The sequence below is a fragment of the Zonotrichia albicollis genome, chromosome 21 (assembly GCF_047830755.1).
Source record: "Zonotrichia albicollis isolate bZonAlb1 chromosome 21, bZonAlb1.hap1, whole genome shotgun sequence".
In the NCBI taxonomy this organism is placed as follows: domain Eukaryota; kingdom Metazoa; phylum Chordata; class Aves; order Passeriformes; family Passerellidae; genus Zonotrichia; species Zonotrichia albicollis.
In genome coordinates, this window is record NC_133839.1 from 4,464,251 (window position 1) to 4,486,758 (window position 22,508).

A 22,508-nucleotide genomic window follows, 5' to 3' on the forward strand; every position below is an offset into this window, starting at 1 on the left:
CAGGAGGCACAGGGGTGAGTGATGCTGCTCCCTGTGCCAGGCAGGAGCACGCAGCCCTGCTCTGCACTGAGCCAGGAAGAGGAAAAAGATGAAAACTGCCTCTATTCCATCTCCTGTTCCTGCTTCTCTCCTTTGGGTGTCGTGCTGTTAAATCTTGAGGTGGTGGTTGTTATTATTTATAGCTGGGTGTTTCGCAGAGGAAATTCACAGAGTGTCTCCATCCAAAGAGCTCCCAATGAAGTGTTGGGGGCCAGTGGTGCTGCTGCTCTCAGGGGGATGCATCTCCACTTGGCTGATGTGATTTGACAGCTGGAAGCCACATTCTGATGGCTTTCCTTCTTCCCTTGCTTTCTTCATTAAAGGTGCCAGGTTATCTTTGCAACAGAAGCAAACCTGCTTCCTGACCTCACACACAGAGCAGATAGAGCAATTTTTTCCCTTACCACCCTCTGCCAAATTGCCTTAACCCTGCCCTGGAGAGGAGAAAGAACAATTTGACACTCTTTGCCCATTCAGGAGGCAGCTTTTCCGCTGAGCCTGTGCAGGGAGGCCGTTTGGTGCCAGCTGTAGTGATAGATTTGTGGTTCCTCGCTGTTGCGGTTTCTTATGTAACGCTGGAACTAAAGCTGGCACTTGACAGAACCCGGGGCTCCTGTTCTGGCTCGGCTGCACATGATGCAAGAATAAAGGTAGTAAGGGTAGGTTGATATCTTTATGGTTTTGTGATCCCAAGACAAGGCACCCCAGAGGAATTTTTCAGGCTGGGTCTATTTTTGAAGGATGGGATTGCTCTAAATGCCCCACAGCCACCACTCCTAAATAAATTATTTCAGGAAAGAGGGACTGCCCCATCTGGGGAGTGACACTTGGCTTTGGCACCAGCTCTGCTCCAGCCAGGGACTCCCCAAGGACTGCTGCTACACTGAATTCCAAAGTACCAAAGATTCAAGTACCATTGAATTCCAAATCTCCAAAGTACCTCTTGGGCAATACACATAGGCTGTAGAGAGATCAATCTGTAGACCACAACTTAGCCATGTGCAAGTGTCCCTAAAAAAGTGAACATTTACAGCTGTGCCATTATTATCCAAATAGATACTATTAGAAATTGATATATTTAATCACTCCCAGCCAGGGTGGAATTTGAACTCATGACCTAGAAGTAGTAGCAGAGTTTTCAGCTGCAGGAGAAAAAAAAATAAAATAGAAGGTCAAACAGGACTTTTCCTGCTGGGTAAAATAATTTATTGCAGGTGAAACAGTCTCAGATATGTGGTAAATTAGGCTGTGCATTATCTCATGGATAATAACTTCTCTCTGATGTTTGGCTTCTTGTGTGCATCTTTATTTTGGGCTCTAAATAAGATAAGAAGCACCAGAAATCTCCCAGGAATAACAAATGCATTTTCTTTGCTTGATTGAGGAAATAAATATTGGACAGACATGTGTTATGCAACAATTTAAAAATAACTCTCTTGTAAAACTTGGAGTGAGCCTCAAATACCGCAGAAGTAGCAGAAATGTGTTACCTACCTTTTTATCAGCCAGTCAATATAGCTTTTCTCAGCTACTTTTGCTGAACTATTGGCCTGATCATTTCCTGGGCATTTTATTTTAATATATTTTCGTAGGAAATGCATTCCAAGTCTCTGTTAAATTTGAATCTACATTCAAGCAGGCAAGAGTTTGAAAAGAATGCTGCAGTCAGATTGAAATATCTGTGCTGTCCTTTATATATTGTGGGACCTGGTGGCACACAAGACAAAAGTGTGTCCAGGCTATGTTGGACAGGACCCTGGGCAATCTGGTCTAGTGGAAGGGTTTAAATAAGATGAGTTTTAAGGTCCCTTCCAACCCAAATTCTGGAATTCCATGACTTTAGATCTATCTGTGTATGGTGGACACCCATCTTGTGATTGTTTTACCCAAACTTCTCTCAGTCTTTCTGGTCAGCATCTCCTTAAATGAATGGTAACATTGGCCATATCTGTGCTGATAATCCAATTCCAGAAATTTCCTGGTGCTTTTGTGATAGGAAGAGCAAGGTGGAAAGAAATCTCCTTCTTCTTTTCAAATTGTCCCTCAGAGACAGTGCCTGGAATTTGATACCCCAAATTATCAGTCCCTGAAAGCCCAGTGCAGTAAACCAGATCATTTATTCACAGTGGTACAGCATTTTTTTAAACTGTAAGACCAGTTGCAGATGTAATGACAATAGAGGAAATTAGCTCATGATGGGATTTTAGGAAGAGGCTAGTGGAAGTATGTTCAGTAATGTTCAGTTATTAAACCATTAGAGATCCCACTGGAGACCAGCCAGTAGGATTTCTCATAATCTGCAGTGGTTTACAGCAAAACACAGAACCCCTGAGGAGGGAAATGACAAAATGTTCCTCTGGAAGAGTTGCCTCATCTCCTCACCCATTTCTGTGCTCTGCTCTGCTCTTGGTGTGAAAGCACATCCCTGTCTGTAATCCCTCCCTCCTCCACAGCCCTCCTGCCTGGAACCCCCAAAATAGGTCCTGGTGAGGTGGGATGGTGGATGTGAAACCAGAGAACACTGCAAACATCTGTGTTCACTTGGGGCCCAATCTAAGCTCCACTGAAAATGCACAAAATAACTTCCACTGGCTCCAGGAGCTTCGGATCAGACACTGTGAGTGTTTGCTCCCACGGCTCTGTTCACCATTTTGGTGGGATTACAGGGAAACAGGAGGGTATTGAGTACTGAAAATCAGCTCTTGGCTCAGGTCTGTTGTAAATAAATCCAAGAACTCAGGTCTGGATTCAGAGAAGGTGAAGAAGATTAGTCTGCCAAGCTGACCACCCTAAACTGGGAAGACATTTCTGCCCAAACTCAATGGAACGGCAGAGGGCTGAGGGCAGCAGCAGAAGTGCTCCCAGTCCCAGAGATGATCCAAAACTTGAGTGGTGATCCAAAACTTGGCTTCTTTTTGGTGATCCAAAGGTTGGCTCCCAGGGTGTGGTGGTCAGGGTAGGGTGTGCATCAGGCATTCTCCTGCACTGTGTGCAAGCAGGCTGGTGCTGTTACAGACACCACGTCACAACTGAGATATGGGTAAGGGTGTCAGGAGCCAGGCAGTGCTCAGAGAGGCATGATGCAACAGGCAGAGCTTCATCAGTGACAGTGATGGCCTTGACAGCAGTTATCCTGTCCCAGACTGCCTGCTGGCTGTGTTTCTGTTTTCTCTCTGCTGCACTGGGACACCAAGCGGTGTCCTCAGGTGGAGGATACTGGCACCAATCCCTCAAAATCAATGGAGAGCTGCTGGCTTCTGCCTGGAAATAGGGTTTTCTGCATTTCATGTCCAGCCTTCTGCCTGGAAATAGGGTTTTCTGCAAGGTAGTGATGGACTGAGAGTTGTTGATCTGAAAGATGGCAACTGAATTGAGAGTCCAAGGTTTTGTCTTACTGTAATGTATTGGGAACTTGGTTGGGGAGAGCAGGAATGTTTGGAAGGTTTTTCATCCTGAGTTCTGTGTGTTTCTTTTATGTATTGTAGGTTAATAAAGGTTGTTTTTTTTTTTTTTTTTCCTTCTATTCCTAAGCTGGAGCCTGCTTCGCTCTATTCCTGGTCACATCTCACAGTAGACAGCTTCTGCCTGGAAATAGGTTTTTCTGCATTTCATGTCCCCAGTCTGTCTTTCCTTTCTCAGCTAAACCACCCCAGCTTTCCCCTCCTGTGGTGGCCACATCTGAGCCTCATGCTGAGAAGTGCTTCCATCTTGTTCAGCAGTGAAGAAGAAAACACAACAGATTTTTTTTCCCCTTCCTTCATTCCCTGCTTCTAATAGCAACCAGGTGCTCTGACACTTAACCTGTGTGCTGCCGTGAAATTGCCTGTCTGGTGCAAACACCCATGTGAGGCCCAGGGCCTTGAGGATTTACTTTATCCCAGGATTTGTAACCTAATCTCAGTGAGATTGTCCATTTATATCAGCCACCTAAAATTCGTATTTTTGTTGTTGTTAAACATGAGAGGAGAAACCCATCTCTTGACATTGTTTCTTTTGGTTTTTGGTTTTTTTCAAGAACTATCTTTAAGGCCTTGGCTGCAAACTTTGTTTTTTTACTAAATATGCTACTGTGTCTTCAACTGATAGCAGGGAAAACGCTTGGAGGATTATATCAAAGTCTGCAGGAGTTAATCAGTTGCATTCATATCTATAGGTTTGCTACTTACAAAACTTAACAGTCCTTGCATGAAAAAGAGAGGAGAGCAGTATGTGTAAAAAAAAATGTTTAAAATCAAGTGTGTTTAAGGTCCTAAACAGGACCTGGGTTTCAGAGTAGAGGTGCTACAGGCAGACATGTAATCCTGCCCCAGGGCATCTTGTGCAGGCATGGAGCTGCTCCGAGCAGCAAATGCACCTCAGAGGGACAGATGAGCAGCTGAATTGCAGTGGTTTAAACCTGCAGTGTTTTGCTGAGTTACTTTAGTTTTACACCAATGGAAATGAGAGCAAAGCTGCAGACTAATTGCCTGGTTTGGATTTGTGGTGATTATGAGAGTTGGTGGTGGCTTTGGTTCCTAGAAATATTCTAAGGATCAAAGGATATTTTCCTTTTCTAATACACTGGATCCTTTAACCTCTGACTTCAGTGCCAAGCCCATGGGTTATTGCATAAGTGGGTAAGGTGACTGGTTTAGGTGTTTGTTAAACTTTCTGACACAGCCAGAAGCAAAAGTTGAGTCTGGGCTTCAGAAAGCACAGAGTCCTGCTGGTACAGAATGTACCCACCCAGTGTCCAGCTCACATTATCTGTTCAGGCTGTTTGCTGCTCCATGGTTCTTCCTTGGAAACACCCAGTTCAGGTTTGAATTTGGGAGCAGAAATCCACCATACAATCCCCAGTCTCCCATCCATCCCCTGAGTATTCCTTTAGTACTCCAACTACCTTGTTTTGTAAACAAATCTTGTGCTTGTAAACAAATCATAAAAGAGCTGGAGGGCACAGAGCACACCCGTGGCCCCTATTGGCACTTCTGTCCTCATAGAGAGAGAGAGAGAAAAGCCTCTCCAAGGCTGTTTCCTTGGCATTTGTGTCTTCTGAGTCAGCTCAGTATCTGAGAGAGAGGCAAGAGAGTTGTTTTGAGGCCTTTGCACCTGCCATGTTGCTGTGCTTATCCAAACAGGGAGAGCTTGGGCCACAGCTGAAATAACAGCCCGGCGCAATTCGGGATTTTTGACGTCCTCCTTGTGTTTACAGCATCCCACCCCTCCTCTCTCCAACTGCAGAGCCAGGCAGGAATTCTCTTCATTATCTTCTGCCGTGCTTCTCATGCCATTTTTATTAAAAAACGGCAGAGCAAGGGGGAGCATATGTGTGAGAGGAGACAAGAAGAAGAAAACAGTTGTATTTGTGCAGTCAATGACAATGAGGGGGAAAGAATGGAAGTTGGGGAGCTGATTTGTTTGGGTTGTCCTAAAGTGACCTTATCCTCCTAGCTCACTCCTTATCAGCTGTTTTTTTGGAGCACCTGAGGATAGTGAAACCTATAAACACAATGGTGTTGGTGGATATTTGGGGCAATTTAGGACTTGTGGAACTGGCACTTTTGGAGGCTGTGAGCAGCATGTGGGGACAGACTGGACAGCTCCAGGGCAAGGGATGGTGTAGACCTTCAGCTCTTCTGTTTGTGGTTGTAACCCAGTCCACCCTGGCAGCTGATCTAAAGCATTGCAAGGAGGGAAGATGTGGGGTTGATGCTGTTTGCTGCCAGCAGATTTCCTGTTTTGCTCGGCAAGGCTTCCTTGCTAGAGGAGAAGAGCAAAGGTGACGGTGTTAGAGGGAAACGGGGCTGTCACCAGCAGACCAGGGCTCATTCTGGGCTGCACAGAGGTGGCAAGGAAGTGTCATCTTTTGTCTCAAGTGTTTGGTGGCTGTTTAAGGTCAAAGACAGATGGGTCCTTCATGAGGACACCTCAGGTGTAGAATTTGCCTGTTTCACACAACACTGGCTGTGATGGTCGTAATTTAATTGGGGATGCTAAAGCCTGTGTCATCTTGTCCTTAAATAAGAGGAACACTGTCTGCTTTCATTGCTGTCTGACCATTTGTCTTTTCATAGGGCAGAAGCTGGGTTCAGCCTTAAGGATATTTTCAATTCTGTTGGAAATGAGTCTTTGCTGTATAAGAAACCTCCTGCCATTATTTGTAGTATTAAAAACATATATGCCATGGCAGTAGGAAAAGAGGCATAGGATATTTGCTTTCCCTCAATGCTTTCACTGCATCTCAGGTGTGTCCTCAGATGCTGAAACCCTACAGCATGCATAGGGCAGATGTGGTTGGGGCAGGAACCCAAGGGCATGACTGTTTCTTCTGTAAATTCAATAATCCTTTAAACCCACCTTGGTCTGAGTAAAAAACAACTTCCCACAGGTATAACTTTTCCCAGTAAGTTTTCCAGGAACACCCAAACTGAGAGCAGAGGTCCCTTGCCTGGGGGGGAGAGAGAGAGCAAGATTAACTCCACTGCCCAGCCTCCCCAGTAAAAACAGGAAAAGAATTAGAGGGTTCTATATTCCTGACCCTGGATCACTTGCCACAACAGACAGGAAAGTTGCCCTGGTGGTATTTCACACGGCACATCCTAATTCCCCCTCTAAGCAGAGGGCTTGAGTCATTGCTTTTTAATAAGGCTGCCTCCCCACAGGCGGAAGCTGCAGCGATCAATGAGGCTTACTCAGTTCTAGAGGAGGTCATAAAAAGACCATAGATATACATTTGAAGAGGGTTTGTTCACATCCTTGATGTTAAAGATGTTTTCTTCTCCCTCAGTTCCTTAAGTTGCATCTCTCAGAGCCACTGTGCACCAAGTCCTGCCCAGCAGCAAAGTGGAAAATGTCCCTTGTTGCTGTCACTGTGTCACCAGCTCCCATGGCAGGTGGGAGAGAAAATAAATGGTCAAATATCATAATTGATCACCACTTGGAGCAGAGCTTGTCTTGCTGACATCTCCAGATACAGTCTGTGTAGGGGGACACAGTATGGGTAAATGAAGGTAATGTAGAATGTAATCTTAGCCCACAATGAGGTGCAGCTGGACCCTATTACTAAAGGTTAGGATCAGGCCTGATGATAACAGGCAACACCTGGAGCCAATAAGAACTAGTGGCATAAAAGAGTGGATTGGTGGAGTCAGATGAGTCAGGTGGTGGCTGCTGCAAGGACCAGGAACAGGCAGGGCTCAGAGGAGCTGCCTATGAGAAACATCGAGGAGGTATGGAACTCTGAGGACATGGAACCCTTGCACCATAATGGTAAAAGAACCCTTGATATAGAAGACAACATATAATGATAATAGAGCTGTTGTAATATATAAGACAACAAGTTTGAACTATCAGCCTTGGTGTCCTATAGCTATAGAGAGGGGATAAACCCCCAGTTCTTGCATTCCTCCCTCCCTCACTATGGGACTGGATTATTGCCTGGGGTATTGCACATTTCATCCCCTTAGCAGCTATATTTCTCCAAAATGTGGGCACTGTGAAGGAACGCTGAAACTCCCAGTTGCTGCCAATATGACACATTTAGCAGTTCAGGAGGATATAAGTATCTCACGTTCCAGTTGTTGAATCGTGAAATGCCATGTGCATCTCAGTCAGCTTTTTGTCATACCTTGAGTCAGGCTGGGGTTAGCTGAAAGCATGATGGCTTCAGTTTTGAGTTTCTGAGGTGTTTTTTTGATGTTCTAGTCCAGCCACATCTCCAGCTCTGCCTGCGTGGTGCTGAAGAGCCCCTCTGGAGCAGACATCCCATTTCTGAGCTCCTCTGGGCACAGCTGGTTTTGTTGGTGCTGCCCTGGATGTCACATCCTGGGGCTCCCTTGCTGTTCCCTAGGGCAGGGAAGACTGTGAAGCTTCAGGTTGCTCAGAAGGGGATTTGGGATGTGGATGGGGAGGATTTGCCCCTCTGGAGACCTACCATTGCTCTACAGGCACCACATGGCTCCAGACATTTGTCTTTCCTTTCTTTGTATTTTAACCTAAGACAAGGATATTGGGGTATCATGAGCATAAATTACTTATGCTCTTATTTTCTACCCATACTTCAGAGGAATAAGGGGAACCAGACAGTGCAAATAATGTGTAAGAAATTTTGCTCACCTTCCTTTTGAAGAATAAATGGGTTTGGTTAGAGGTATTTTGTGTCACTAAATTTGAAGGGTCATTTGCCTGTCACAATACAAAATTCCAAGAGCATTCCATCCTTTAGCAGGTTGCAGTTGGATATCTCTCCTCCCTGATGTGCAGCAGGTGACAAGGTTAGAGCACAGCCCAGTGTCACAAAGCCAGCAGCCAATGCACTCCATACAAAGTTTTCCATGGTTAATCCATACAATTAACTAGGTCAGAGTTCTCCCCACCTAATAACTTTCACTTCCAATTTTCTGTCTTATTCACCCATGTACACATTAATCTCCAGCCACCTTATAATTCATAAACACCACATTCTCCCTTGTGCTTGATTTGATTCCAGGCTTTCGTCCACTGTATTCTGCAAGCTTCCAAACAAATGTGAGCTTCTCCTGTTGGCCCTTTGCTTACATGTGCACACAAATACTTCCCTCCAGTAAAACCCATGTGCAAGGCACATTCACTGCTCTTAGCCTGCCTCATCACCTGAGGTATTGGTGGAAAGGACACCAAAAATCAGATTCTGCAAACTCCTATTTTACACTCAGAACCACAATCTCAGTGCATCAGAAAGCAACGTGGCCCTATTTATTTTGCAGCTGCCCCAACTGTTCATTTGTTACCATTTTCAAAAATTGAATTTTTATATTTTTTTGTGGTTAGCAGATCCCCCAGTGACAAAATCCACATTTCTGCAAGTGTACTTGTTAATCTTAAATATTTTACAAATGGTTTTGAGACAGAACTTGAGAAATAACTACTCTTTAATAATCAAAGCTTGGATCTGCTTTGATTTCATCAGTATATATGAAAACCTCCCATCTTGGTAAGTGGATTTATCTGGGAGTGAAATCTAGAGGAAAACCCTCATTATTTTACTAGAGTGTGTGTTTGGCCACTTTACTCACTTCCTATAATTTTTTTTTCCCTCCCAGAAAAACAGTTGCTTTAAACAAGCCCCAAGGGGCAGAAGTTTGAAACTTTTCACTTTGATTGAATAAACAGTCTTACCAATATCTGGGTAGGCATCTCCCCAGCCTGTAGGTGAATTAAGATACTGTTTGTGCTACACAAACTCTCAAATTTAGCTAATAGGAGCCACGGACTGTTGCTGACAGGAATCAGGTGCAGAAGGAATGAGAAAGCCAGTTCTGTTTTCCTTCCAGTGAGTTGCACTCCCATTCCATTGCCATGTGCAGTAACAGAGAGTCAGATCCCAGTGCTCTTGGTGCGCAATTCATTCAATTCCAGTTTCTTTTGGAGGCACAGTACCCATGAGAAACAGCTTTGTTGTAAAATATAATGTGGGATATTGGAGTTTAAGTCATGCTTGTTAATTTAATGAATGTTGTAAGGAGATACTTATTTCATGAACCTGAAGATTTCAGTAACTCGTTGATATCCACTTCAATAGCTTTGCTACTCTGCACAGTAGATTTATCTCCTCATAGTACACACTTCATTAGTAGATGCTTTTTGACCAAGTTCCTGTGACAAAAAGCCATGTATATTGCTGTCAGTAATTGGGGCAATGTGAGCTCAGTGAGCAGAGGACTGGCAGGCCTGGGGAAGAGCTGGGTTGCCTTTCCTGCTCTGCAATTAACCTGATTGATGACTTTGAGCAAATCATTTTGCCTTGGCCACTCCATGGCTTTACAAATCTGCACAATGAGGACAACAAATGAGTTTCTTTGAGGAAGGTTTTGAGTTTTGGTAGCGTAAAATACATTGTGAAAGAGCTAAACATTTTTATTAGGATTATGTTATTCCCATATTACATATGAAAAATATTATTCCTCATTTACAAATGCACAGGTTTTAGGTAATTATGGCTTTGCATAAATATGTAACACTTTGCTAATTCTTTATGTAAATATTTCAGTGTTAATACCCTGATCCTGTGCTGTGGTGTGGATCCTATTTTTTGCTCTGGAAGAAACTAGCTATTTAACTTTTCTGTTTTAATGCTTATAAGTGATGTGGATAACTTATTTGTCCATCACTGAAACATCCTCAGCTTACACTAATCCAGGCTCCAGGTGCTGTTAGATTGAGCTCAAGGCTGCTCAGGAAATAATGAGTATTTATAATAATAATGAAGAACAGGGTATTTTAAATTCCTTAAATGAACAGACTTGCTGGTTGTGCTGTCCTTGATGTGGAACAGAAGTGCCCAAGGCTGAACACAGTGAGGCATAGGGCTGGTTCCTCAGGTGTTGAAGCAGTGCTGGGGATGCTCTCAGTGTTTCCCTCTGCTCATGGTGAGGGTTGGCACTGCCACGGTGTCACTGCAATGCCATCTCTGCAGCAGGCGGAGATGTAAGCAGCACCTGACCAAAATAAGGGTTTAGCTGTTGGTGGTCAAGAACTGCACCTGTTTCAGAGTCATACATAAATCAAGCATAGACAAAGGTAGTGCTGATTGTGCTGAAAAAAAAAAAAAGACACTCAACCAAAAATTAATCCCATCAAACCAAGGTAGGACTGCTGGGAGGAGCTGATTGAGCTATACCTTGCTTTTTTGGCAGCCAAACCCCCTCCAATCCCTTTTTCTCTGCCCTTTGCTGCTGCCTTTGTTGTGTGAATGACTGCCTCTCCTTTTGTCTGGCAGGGAGCTGAGCGACGGGAGCACGTACAGATACCAGGTGGTCGTGGTGTCCGGGATGGAGGAGAGCGAGCCGTCCCCTGCCCTCGTGTATATATCTGGGAGTGGATACTGTGGAGATGGGATTATCCAAATGTAAGTCTGGAGAGAGCAAACAGATAAATCTGGGCACATCTCCTCAGCCAGAGTCTGAGGCTAGGAAGGAATTGATGACCTCTGGTGTCTCCTTAGGTTAGGCTGGCTCTCATCTGTAGATAATGACTCACGTGCTTGATGATTACTGGGATGATGACATTTAATTGTACTGTGGGCCCTTCTCTCCTGGCACCAGGAGATACAGACAGAGATACAGATAATGGAGTCCAGACAGCAGGATCGATAGGCAAGGACGCTCTGTGCTGTTTATGCTGTTTGCCCGTGTATCTGTATCTTTATACATGGATGTGACATTTCCTGGAGCTGGAAAAACTCACACAACCTTCAGTGCTGCCCCATGTGTGTGGCAGCTGGGTAAAACCCTGCTACGTGTTGGGGCCAAGGTCCTGGTGCTACCCCTTGTCTGACTGACCACCAGAGCTGGGATGCATTTGGAAGTGATAGATTTGGCCTCGGAGGGAGAGTGCTGGGAATTGAATGTTCTCAATCAGCTCCCCTCTCTCACCAGTCCCCAGGCCACTGAAAATGTAAAACAATCCTTCTCGACTATGTTAGAGTTTATTCCTTTACTATGTTGGCCCTTAAGGCTGATGCTTCAAAGCTTCCTGGCATTAGGTAATTTAATTATTTAAACTATGGAAGTAACAACAAGCAAGTGCTTAATCCAGCCAGTATTATTTGCTTGAAATAATGCTGATCAGCAATCACACAGCACAACTCTGTCAGATGATATACCTGGCAGCAAATATTTGCAGGAAGAAGCCCAACAGGCAAGGAAAGCAAAGAAAACAATCAAACAACAAATGAATCCAGGGCAATCCTGGAAAGAGAGGTGGAGAAAGACAGATTAATTTTGCTTTACATAACTTTTCTGTTACTGTTATGTTTGCACATTCCTCAAACATCACTTGTGGCTTTGCAGCAAGTGTCAAACAATAGCTGAGCTGCCTCAGGAGCGAGCAGGAACCAGACTGTGTCACAGCTTGGTTGGTTGTGGCCCCACTTGCAGCTGTGGCAGCCCCTTTCTCATCTGGTTCCCACTCTTCTCCCCAGCCATGTGGGCTGGCACGAGGCAGGGCTCCATCCACAACACCCCTTGCTCCCTGATGACTGCTCTCCTCCAAGTTCTGCCACCTGGAATAGCCACACTCCAGGCTTTATGCCTTGTCATTCCCATGCTGGGGTCACAGTCTGGCCCTTCCAGATTTAACACAAAGAGTTTCAGAGATTCCTGATCTCTTTTTCCCCACCTGCTGAGCTGCAGCCACACCAGCTATGAAGGAAGTTGCTCATATCCTCATCAGAGGACAGCAAGTGGTATCCACATGTGCAGGGCGAGCCTGTGAACCAGGAATGATGAAAAGGAGGAAGCCAGAAGACTCCCTTAAGGGAGAGATATTTTGAGGGTGGGCACACAAAGCTGCTGTAACAGATATTGGGGCTTTGGGGTTCTTTAGAGGGGTTGCACAGACCATCAGGTTGATGCTACTTTGCCAGCTGACTGCTTTTTGCCTGCAGAGAGCTGGGGGAAGAATGTGATGACATGAACAAGATAAACGGCGATGGCTGTTCCCTGTTCTGCCTGCAGGAGCTGTCCTTTAATTGCATCGGTAAGTCTGGCCCAGAGCCCTCAGACCCACGGTGGGCAGCAACCCAGTGCACAGCACAAGGGAAAAACCAGCAGTGCTCTCAGCATTTCCAGCTGAAGAGTTGTCATGGGAGAGAGAAAAAAGGTGGAATTTGTAGGTTTGAAAGGTGAACATATCTTCCCAGCTTCTGGTCATTTTGATGGGAAATTGGTTCTGCTGGCTTTGAAACAGCCCAGGACTTAGGGCTAAGTCAGCCATTGTGGGACTGATCCAAAGCCCATTGAAGTCAGTGGGTGGTTTTCCACTGGCTTCAATAGGCTTTAGATCTGACTACGTGAGAAGACATGAACTGATTTTTTTCTGGTAAACAGGAGGAGGAGTGAAAGGGGAAGGGACTGAGACCAGAAGCAAGTCCAGCTGAGGTCACACCTCCTTTGAGTTGCAAATCAATATCTGAGGATCAAAGGTCTGGCTAATCCCCTTTTTCAGAGGTGAAAACTACTTAATCAGATTTCATTTGCAAGCCTGGTTTGCTCTGATTAGCAAAACCTGTAAGCACAATGGCCGGAAGATGCTCGAGTATCGGGGCTGCAGTTTCGAGCTTTACATATTTATTAAACTCTCTAGGAATGCTGGGGACAGAGAAGGGAAATGGAGACCAATTTACACTGCACCTTCTGTGGGCTAGCCCCATGTTGTGGGGTTGCTTTTTCCACCCAGGGATCTATGAGATCTGGTAAAGAACAAAACATGCAGAGCTTCAGGAACCAAAGTTAATGTTTATAATGGGTCGGCTTTTTCTCAAGACATTTTATGAGGTTCCTTATCTGGGCTGCCCAAGCAAACACCCTGCCCCATGTAGTGATCCCATGCCTTGAGCTCAGGGCATCAGTCCTCAGCAGATGCTGTAACGTTTGCAAGTCTGAAATTTGCTCTTTTTGGCAATTTGACCATTATCTCTTGTGCCTGTAGAATGGACCTCACAGGCACCATATTTCCCTTGAGTGGTAAGCTGGGGACTGCTTGGCTCATCGCAACAACTACATTTTTACTTCAGCTTCCCACACTGTGAGTGAGGCTTGAGGCCTGATTTGGTGCTGTACTTATTTACATATGTAAATAGTTCTATTGAAATCAGGGATATTTATGGTTGAGACTAATTGTGACAACTGGTGGTCTTGAAGTTACATTTGTGTTTCAAGTAACTTGCTGCCTTAGAGCCTCAAGCACTGCAAGATTTTAGTCATAATATTTTGAAAGTGGGATAAACACTTACGCAAATGTTTTGGGTTCCCCAGACATCAGGCATGGTGTGAGGCCGGTTCCAGCAAGGCTTTGGGCTGGTGCTGGGTGGTTGTGTCTGTATCACCCTGCTCCACAGCAGGGCTCAATTCCTTGGTCCAGGTCTGTGCTTTGACTACATATTCATGTTTTATTAGGATATGACCCAGGTTATTCCCCTGTGCCCATCAGTTTTCCAGAAAACCAGGTGATGTGGGCTGGGTGGGAGCTGCAAATGCTCCATATTAGTCCATGGACGGAGTAAGAGTGGGGTGTCCCAAGCCTTGGACCACACAGTGGTGTCCTAGGGGTATGCAACACTCTGATTTATGCCTTTTTATATAAAATCATGGAATTGGTTATTGTTGGGAAAACCTTTAATGGAGTCCAGTTGTATCATCCACCCACCATCATCCAGCCATTCATCCCCCATCCAACTCCAGGAGCAGCAACAGAGCTTCCCAAGAGTGTGGGACAGAACTGCCTGACTAGAAAATGAAGCAACTAAAACATACAGATTTTTCTACTCCATGACAGAGGAAGTGGGTTTTCAGATTTGCTTGTGTTGGATAGGAGAGGGGAATTCCAGGGGCAAAAAAAAGTTGTTTGTTTGTCACGGGCTTTGGAAGGTTGTGGTTTGCACAGATCCTGGATTACAAAACAAATGATATCAAATTCCTTGTGAAATATTGAATACAGGGACTCAGATGAACCAAATTAGCTGAATCAAGGGGAAGGTGCAGGAAGAGAGACCTTAAAAATGTTTGGTTGTGTGACTTTATGGTTGTGCTGTGGTGGTGACGGGCTCAGTGCTTCTGCAAGGTCTGTGAGGGCAGCCCCACTGCTGTTTTCAGGCAAACACTGCCTTCAGCTCTCTAGGACAGATATAGAGGAGCTAATACCTGTGAAACTCATCCTTTTGGCTCTGGTGGTAGCTGGACCACCATGAATTATGACCCCAAGAGCTAAGGAGACACCACCAGTTTGTCTTTCAGACAAATGAACACTGCTGATTTATATTCTGCTTGGTATATCAAGCATTAAAATCTCACCAGAAAATATAAAGATGTTGGGGAAGTGAGTGGCTGTGCATATTACATAATAAATAATAGTAAAAAAGACCAGAAATTCAGCATTCTCCACAATCTAACAATATCACACCTAATCCTCTGCCTTAAGCTGAACAAAACTCTTCTTTGATATTGGTGGGGTGTTTTCCTGGAAAATACAGAATTCTTGGGTGCCCAAGAATTCTCCTGTGTTTCAGGAGCACAGAAAAATAAGTGTAATTTATTTCCATGTTTACAAGGCTAACACATGTTATAATCCTGTAGAACAACAGCAGTTATTTCAGAGAGTGTTATTTTTTCAGTGATGTTCTTGTTGTATTATGTAGCTCTTCAGAGCCCCGGGAATCACTCCCCTTCACCAAAGAATTCAGTGAGCCTCAAACACATGTTCAGAGGCTTTGTTGAATCGGGGGCCTCAGGGTTTGATCTTGCAAATGCTTTCTTCCAGGCATGTTTCTGAACTACCACAAGGCATTCTTTAGACTTCAGCAAATCTAACCACAACAGTGAATGCAATGCTTGTCACAAATTGTCTGCAGGATTGGGTCCCACGTGGCTGGAAAGAACTGCTAAACATTTTGTTTGCCAAAGACGGGGCTGAAGGGGCGTCGTGGGCGGGTTCCAGAGGAGGAGGTTTGATAGCAAAGCCCAAGTGGGCTCCTGCCTCCTAAAGCAGAGACCACGCAAGGCACCTCGCTTGGTAGGAGAAAAATACAACAGAGCCCGCAAGCACCACCAGGCTTTAGATTCAGAGCCATGAATCACAGAATAATTTAGGTTCAGAGGAGTCTCTGGAGGTCTCTGGTCCAAGGAGGGCCAACTTCAAAGTTAGAGCCAGCTTCAAAGTTGGAGCATGTTGCTCAGGGTCATGTTCAGCTGCGTTCTGGATATTTCCAGGGATGGAGGCAGCCTGTTTGCAGGTGTCCCTTTGCCTCTCTCACTCCCTTTGCCTTTTAGGATCATGGGGTTTATGGGCTTTTTTAATTGGTCCAACTTTCCTTTGACTAAATGACACAAGGCTCTCAAGACACTTTGCACTAGTGCCTGTAATAAAATTACACTTCTTTTTTTTTATTTTTTTTTTGTCTTGCTTTTGTTTTTCCTCCTTCTTTCCTCTCTAATCAGATAACAGTGGATCAATCTGCTCTGCCAGGGAGGAGGGGCGCGGGGGAAGGAAGGAGGGAGGCAGGGAAGAAAACTGTGTGGTCTCACTGTCAGACTGTCCTGGCCTTCTCCAAGCACAAAGCCGAGCAACAGAAAACAGAAAAGATTAATAGCATTTTCTTCCTGCAACATGCTGAAGAGCGACAGTGAGATTAATTAATTAATTAATGGAAGCATCTGGCACTGCTCCTTTTTCTAAGTTCTGCAGCACTCTCGCCCTTCCCCACAGTCAAATTTATCATCTCTACCTTTTCTCCCCCCTCCCACAGCCGCTTCCTGTAGCAGATTTTGCCTGTTTTTTATCTTTTCCACACAGAATTTGATCCCACGGGGAAAGTTTCACTTTGCCTTTTGATGGGTAGGAGGCAGGTGATTCCAAACCATGCTGGTATGACTGATGCACCCCTCTCCCACCCCTGGGCCGCTTTCCTTTCACCTTGCCCTGATCACTCGGGGGATAACAGATTTTTGCGGTTACCGCGGATCTCAGCCAAGTTCAACCCGACGAGTCCTGTGTGAAACAGACCCCATTTGTGAGAGTTATGATTCACAGTGGTGGGAACCCAGGGCTCAGCACTTGATCCATTCCCAGAGGAGTGCTGAGAAATGGGTGTCTGAGGCACAGCTGAGCACCTTGTCCTTGGCGTGCACTCTCCCACACGCCAGCGCTGCACACCCAGATAGATGTGGGACATTGAAAAAGAGCCCGGCTTTCATTTGCATTCCTTTTGTGGAGTGGGATGTGCATTATGCATTGATTTAGCTCACCAGTGCTGAAGAAAGAGAAGGATATAATAAAAAAGATGCAGAGATCAATAAAAAAGCGAGGGAGGGGGAGAGAAAGTAATATGAAAAGAGATGAGTAAAGACTGATAGACACATTGAAACACAGCTGGGAAGTAGCTCCAGAACTTCTATCTCCCCTTAAGTTTGCCAGGTAATTTATAGGGGTTTCAGCCACATCTTATTGGTGCTATTATTGCTATATTTTATCTCCTTTGCTTATAAGGGACTCTTGGCTAAAGCCTTTTTACAGCAAAACAGGGCAGAGCTTCCACTGAATTCCAGATGGGAGTGGTCACCCTGAAGAATGGGAATGTTTCAGGTTAGACACACATCTCAATGGTGTGTGGGATCAGGGCCTCAGGGATATAAAATACAAAGAAAAGACACAGAGCAGAGGCAAAGAGAAAATAAATATATCTAGCTCTTGAATTTACCACCAACTTCTGGCATGCTTGAAACATTAGTCACCAGTGGTTGCTCTGGGAGAAGTATGATTTTAATTTGACAATGATCCTTAAACACCTTTTCTTTTGCTCCTGCTTGGTCCCAAATGTTTTTCTGCTACCTTACAAATCTGGATCTGTCTTCCTCCTCCTCAGAGGCCTCTCCCTCCAGCTGTGAGCCTTACCTTTGTGGGAGCTCTATCCTTTACCTCTCCCATTATCCATAAATTAAGCATAGCACTTTCCCCTAATCTTATTGTTTGGCGGGCTGCATTGCATTCAGGGAAATGATTAATATTCATGAGCTTGCTATCTCTGTTTGGTGCATAATCCTCTGGGGAAATTGCAGTGTTAAATGAGTGACACAAACCTAATTTTATATGTCTTTTCTTTCCTTTCTTTCTTTTTCCTTTTTTCCCTTTCTGACAGAGAAGTAATGTGCTTAAAATAAATTGATGGATGACCATCCATATTCATTGTGGGCATGCTTTGAGAGCTCTCCCATCCTCTCCCCCTCCCTTCCTCATACTACTGCACAGGAACACAGCTTTGGCTGCCCAAACCGTGGCCCCATGCAGCAGCTAATGGTGATTTTGCCTTCTTTCACCAGCATTAAATAGGCCTTGGCTGACCCTGCTGAGGGCTTTCAGTAGAACAACAGCATGGGAGAAACAGAGCCACCTTGCAAGAGAAACTCAGCATCTCCCAGGGCATCAATAAGGTGAAAGCATTGACCAAGGAGCTTGGGAAAGAGTGTTGCTGTTGTTAAAGCAGCTGAAGTTCTATAACAGAATTTCATGGCAAATAGTCATGAATTTACTGGCCAGGGTTATTCAGATGATATTTGTGTGACTCCTTCAGCTTAAGGCAAATACTTTGAAGCTGACTGTTTCCTGCAGTTTGCAGAAGTGTGGCTGCATGTTCTGAAATGTCTAAGCACTCATTTGGCAAGTCAGTAATCACAGCATCCTCGTAAAGTCTCCTAAAGTGATTTTCAGACTATCATCATTAATAGTGCAATCCTAGGAAGGCCAGCTGAGCCACAGAGCAGAGAGAGCAGACATCTCAGGCAGCAAAATACAAAGGACAGATGCTTTTTTGTGGGGGAGAATGTGGGCTGGAGTGGTATTTGCCTGCATATTTCCCTAGGCCAGTGACTCCAACCCAGCTCAATCCAGCTTTAGTTTTTAGGACACAGCTACAATGAGAGTCCAGCAGGAGAACTACTCCTCTGCTTGTTGCATCCCTCACTACTCTCTGTGGATCTGAGAGGCTTCCACAGCTGGTCATGCTCCCATCCTGAGAGCATCTTTTGTGACTCAACAACAACTGTGCTCAGAGCACAGTTGTTGTATCTGTCTGAGCACAAGACCTTTCTTTGCAGGAACATCAAACTACATGTACAAACAAGCAGGTTTTTTTTCCCTGGGGAATGGCACCTCTGGGTTTTTACTCTTGTGTTCCTCCTCCTAAACAAGTGTGCCAGGTGTCTCAAAGGGCCATGCTGTCCACCTTTCTCCTGGTCATAATGGTTACTCCTTTGTGTGACAGAAACCTCAAGACTTTTAGTTGAACAGTTTCCAAGTTAAGCTGATAAATCTGCGTAATATCAAAATCTTCTTGGCACTGTCTTATCCAACCATCCAGGGAAAGAAACAAGGTGAGGTAGGAAGAGAACATAGGTGTTAGTGCTCTTACAATACCTGGTTACCAGGGGTTGGAGACGGCTGTGTTGGGTCTTGTTAGCCATTCCTAGTTGCCAGAGTTGGGAAGGGCTGTGTTGGGTCCTGTTGGCCATGCCTGGTTACCAGGGGTTGGAAAGGGCTGTGTTGGGTCTTGTTGGCCATTCCTAGTTGCCAGGTAGAGATATCTGTGTTGGTCCTGTTGGCCATGCCTGGTTGCCAGGGTTGGGGATGGCCACTTTGGCATTGATAGCTCAGACAAGGCTTTTCTACCACTGCCAGCCACGGGAAATATCCTTTCTCTTAAGTGGCAAAGACTCATGTTCTTAGAGGTGAAATATCAAATTTCAGTGCCGGGCTCTGCGAGGGAATTGTAATTGTATCTGTCTGCAGCAGGCAGATCAATTGCATAATTCTGGTGCTCCGACTGCTATATCATAGCGAGGAGCCGAGTCCCACCACACAAAGAAAGCCAGTCACGCCCAGGAATGCATTTCCACGAGCAGCTGAATTACCAGGGAGCCTCACTCTGCAAAGGCACTATCCCTGCGTGCTCTGCTCAGGAGATGCTCAGACACGATTGTCATATTCCACGGAAAGAAAGCCTCCTGCGAGGCCCCTGGATGTTCCGCAGTAGATTGCGACACCCACGCTGCCTTCGTTTCCAAGGTGTCTGTTTTATTTCATTGGAGGAACACGTCACCATTTATTGATATGTGACTTTATTCTGAAAGGTCTGCCCAAGCTCCATGTAATGGTTTTCCTCCTTTCAATCAGAACATCCAGGAAGGAAAGTAACTCTTGAATATTTTACTGTAGCAGGAAATGTCTCTGTCTCTGCCTTCTTCAATATTAAAGAAGAGATTAGCAGATATCCTGGAAGCAGGCCATATTATTCACTCTCTTCCCACTGAAGCCAAAGGTGAAACTCCCATAGAAATAAATGGAGCAGGTTCTGCGGTCACTCAGCTGCCGAGTTCATGTGATCTGCAGTGGAATTATTTCCCTTTTTGTGATAGAAACCTCTGGATACATTTCTCCTCCTCTGTGTGAACATAAACACCAGTGCTGGAGATGCCTATTAAGTGACGTGGTGGTAAAACCCTGCTTCTGCAGAAGCTGCTGACTTTGGTGAGCCTGGGGTTTGGCCTTTACTGTGTCTAAAAGCCTGCACACCTCTGGACAAACCTTTCAGGGGTTAAAATTCAAATCTTGTTCTGTTCCAAAAATTTGTTACTCTGAGACAATGCTTCTGCATTTTTGTCCCCTCCTCTTTTTTTCCTTTTTTTTTTCTGGACAAATAGTTATGTGGCATGAGCCTTGTTATAGTTGGAAACATCCCTAAGTAAACAGCTGAGCTTAAAAATACTCCTTTTTTTTTTGTCTGGCCTTTTAAAAAAATGGTAGTTACTGCACAAAAAGAAGACTATGCCGATGCCAATCACTGCGTCCTGGCTGAAAACAGGAAACTGCCCCCAGTGTCTGTCCCCAGCACTTTGAGGACCCTGCTTGGACATTCAAAGCCTCATCTGAGGATGTGCCCTGTGCTATGAACTGGATCTCTTGATCTCTCTTTTTTCTTTATTTCATGAAGTGGAAGGCTGCCCATCACAGATAAATGTATATCCTGCCTGTCTGCTTGCTGGTCTCTATAAGTCTTCACTCATTTTGCTGATGATTTTCCAGCTTCTCCTCAATCTGGTAAAAGAGATGGGGAGCTACCTGCTTATCCAGGCCTGTTCTTGTAGGTTCTTCCCAGTGCTCACTAAACCACCTGTGTTATCCCAGGCATTATTTCAATTCTGAATCTCAGAGGAGGGATCTGTACTTCAGTACAAAAAGCTGCTTCTTGCACTGTGCTCAGGCAGCTTAGGAAGCAAGGAGAGATGGAGTTTGCATAATTTTCTGGTGCAACACACAAGAGCCCCAAGACTATTTTGGATCTTAAAGCCTGACTTCAGGAGTTAGCAGAACAGGTCTTGCCAATTTGTTTCCTCAAGTCACACTTCTCCAGGTTGGTGCTGCCACAGAGCTTCCTTCAAGGTCTCCCAGATGTCACAGAAATCTTTGCTGAACTGGAGAATGCCTTTTCCCAAAACAAGGGCAAGTCAGGAGCTTTGGTTTGGCCCTAATGTTTTTCTGCCTTCAGTGAGGACTTTCTAAGGGAAGAGGAGCTAGGGCTGCCTGAATGAAAATGTGTTCCCTGAGTTCAGCTCAGCATCCTCCAGCATCTGTTGTTAATTCCCCAGAGATGCTCTCTCCTACTGCCAGGTGCTATGCCTGCAGACATTTTACTGTTCTAGATTTCAGCTGGATTTCCAGGCAACTGCTTTTTAATTTTTTGAAGTAATTTCTTCCTTGAGGACAAATCAGATATCCTCTATGTTCCTTTCTTCCATATCTCCTTCAAATCAGATTCATCTTTGGAGAGCAAAATCCATGGTGTTGATGAGCACAGTCTATGGTGCAGGTCATGGTGCAATCCCTGACCATTCCCAGGTCTTGGGAGCCTCTGGACCTCTGTGGAGACAAAAATTAGCTCATGTTGCCAAGGCCACAAATGCATTTAGTATCACAGTGGTTAAGAGAAGAGAACAGAAAAAGCATTTTGCATCATTATAGGAATAAAGCCATTAGCTACTCATTCCTAGAAATACACCACTCCTGACACTGTCCTCTCTGGCTCTGAGCCTGTAGGACTCTATGAATGTAACTGAGCTCTGTTCCCACCACTGAAGAAAGCGTAAAAGCCTGTTAGTTTTTATTTTGTAAGAGCAATTGTAGGAAGAAACAATCTGGTTGTTCTTTGCTTTGCTTATGAAAATGTAAAGCTCAACCTGTAACCCGCCAGTAATCCAAGACCACCAGCAGAATCCAGAGTCAGAGTTGGTGCTCAACACTTGAAGGAAGAACCTCTGCTGATTTTTGGCAATCCACAGAGTGATGAACCCCATTTGGCTGTTGAAGGTTGATGCCCTCATGTCTGGGAAGGATTTAATGACAATCCCCTGTTTGCCATCACTCAGAATTGGGATGCCCACTGGCAGGAAAGGCCTTCCCCTCCTCTCACCAGCACTCCCCTCAATGCAGAGCACTGCACACTGAGTCAGTAGTGAGACCAACAGATGTTCCTTAAAAGTAACCAGGGTTGTAAAGCCAGTTTCCCTCATCATTTTTCAGAGCACACAAAGGCGAGTGGGTGCCTCATCTCTCAGCTTCTGTGCATGACATCTATGCTGTCCCATGGATGTGGTGGCTCTCCAGGGCCAGCACAGCTCCAGAGCTCATAACAGTGCAGTTCAGCAGGACTTGGTTAATCATTTAGGCAGCCCCCATTAATTCAGACATCTCAGGCTCTCTGTTCGGTTCCTCCCTCGGGTTTTGCAGACTCTGAGCAGACAGATTTATTGGGGTCTTAGGCATAATCAGGAACAAATTAGCCTCTGTTAGGATCACACACTGTCCTGGATCACAGCTATTCAAAGGCTGCTTTCCCCTCCATGTGAGTATGAATTACGTCATCGGGCTGAAGCAGGCCATGAGTATTCTTTTATCCTAAACACATG

The 22,508-nt window shown here is 45.0% G+C and overlaps 1 protein-coding gene across 1 annotated transcript in view; it reads left to right on the forward strand.

Moving 5' to 3' along the window:
• Nucleotides 1-22,508, forward strand: part of PAPPA (pappalysin 1) — a 180,560-nt gene that overhangs the window by 80,365 nt on the left and 77,687 nt on the right. Inside the window, exons 8-9 of the mRNA XM_005493856.4 lie at nucleotides 10,778-10,906; nucleotides 12,446-12,537. Of these exons, the coding sequence (XP_005493913.2) occupies nucleotides 10,778-10,906; nucleotides 12,446-12,537 (221 nt within the window). The remainder of the gene's footprint in view (nucleotides 1-10,777; nucleotides 10,907-12,445; nucleotides 12,538-22,508) is intronic.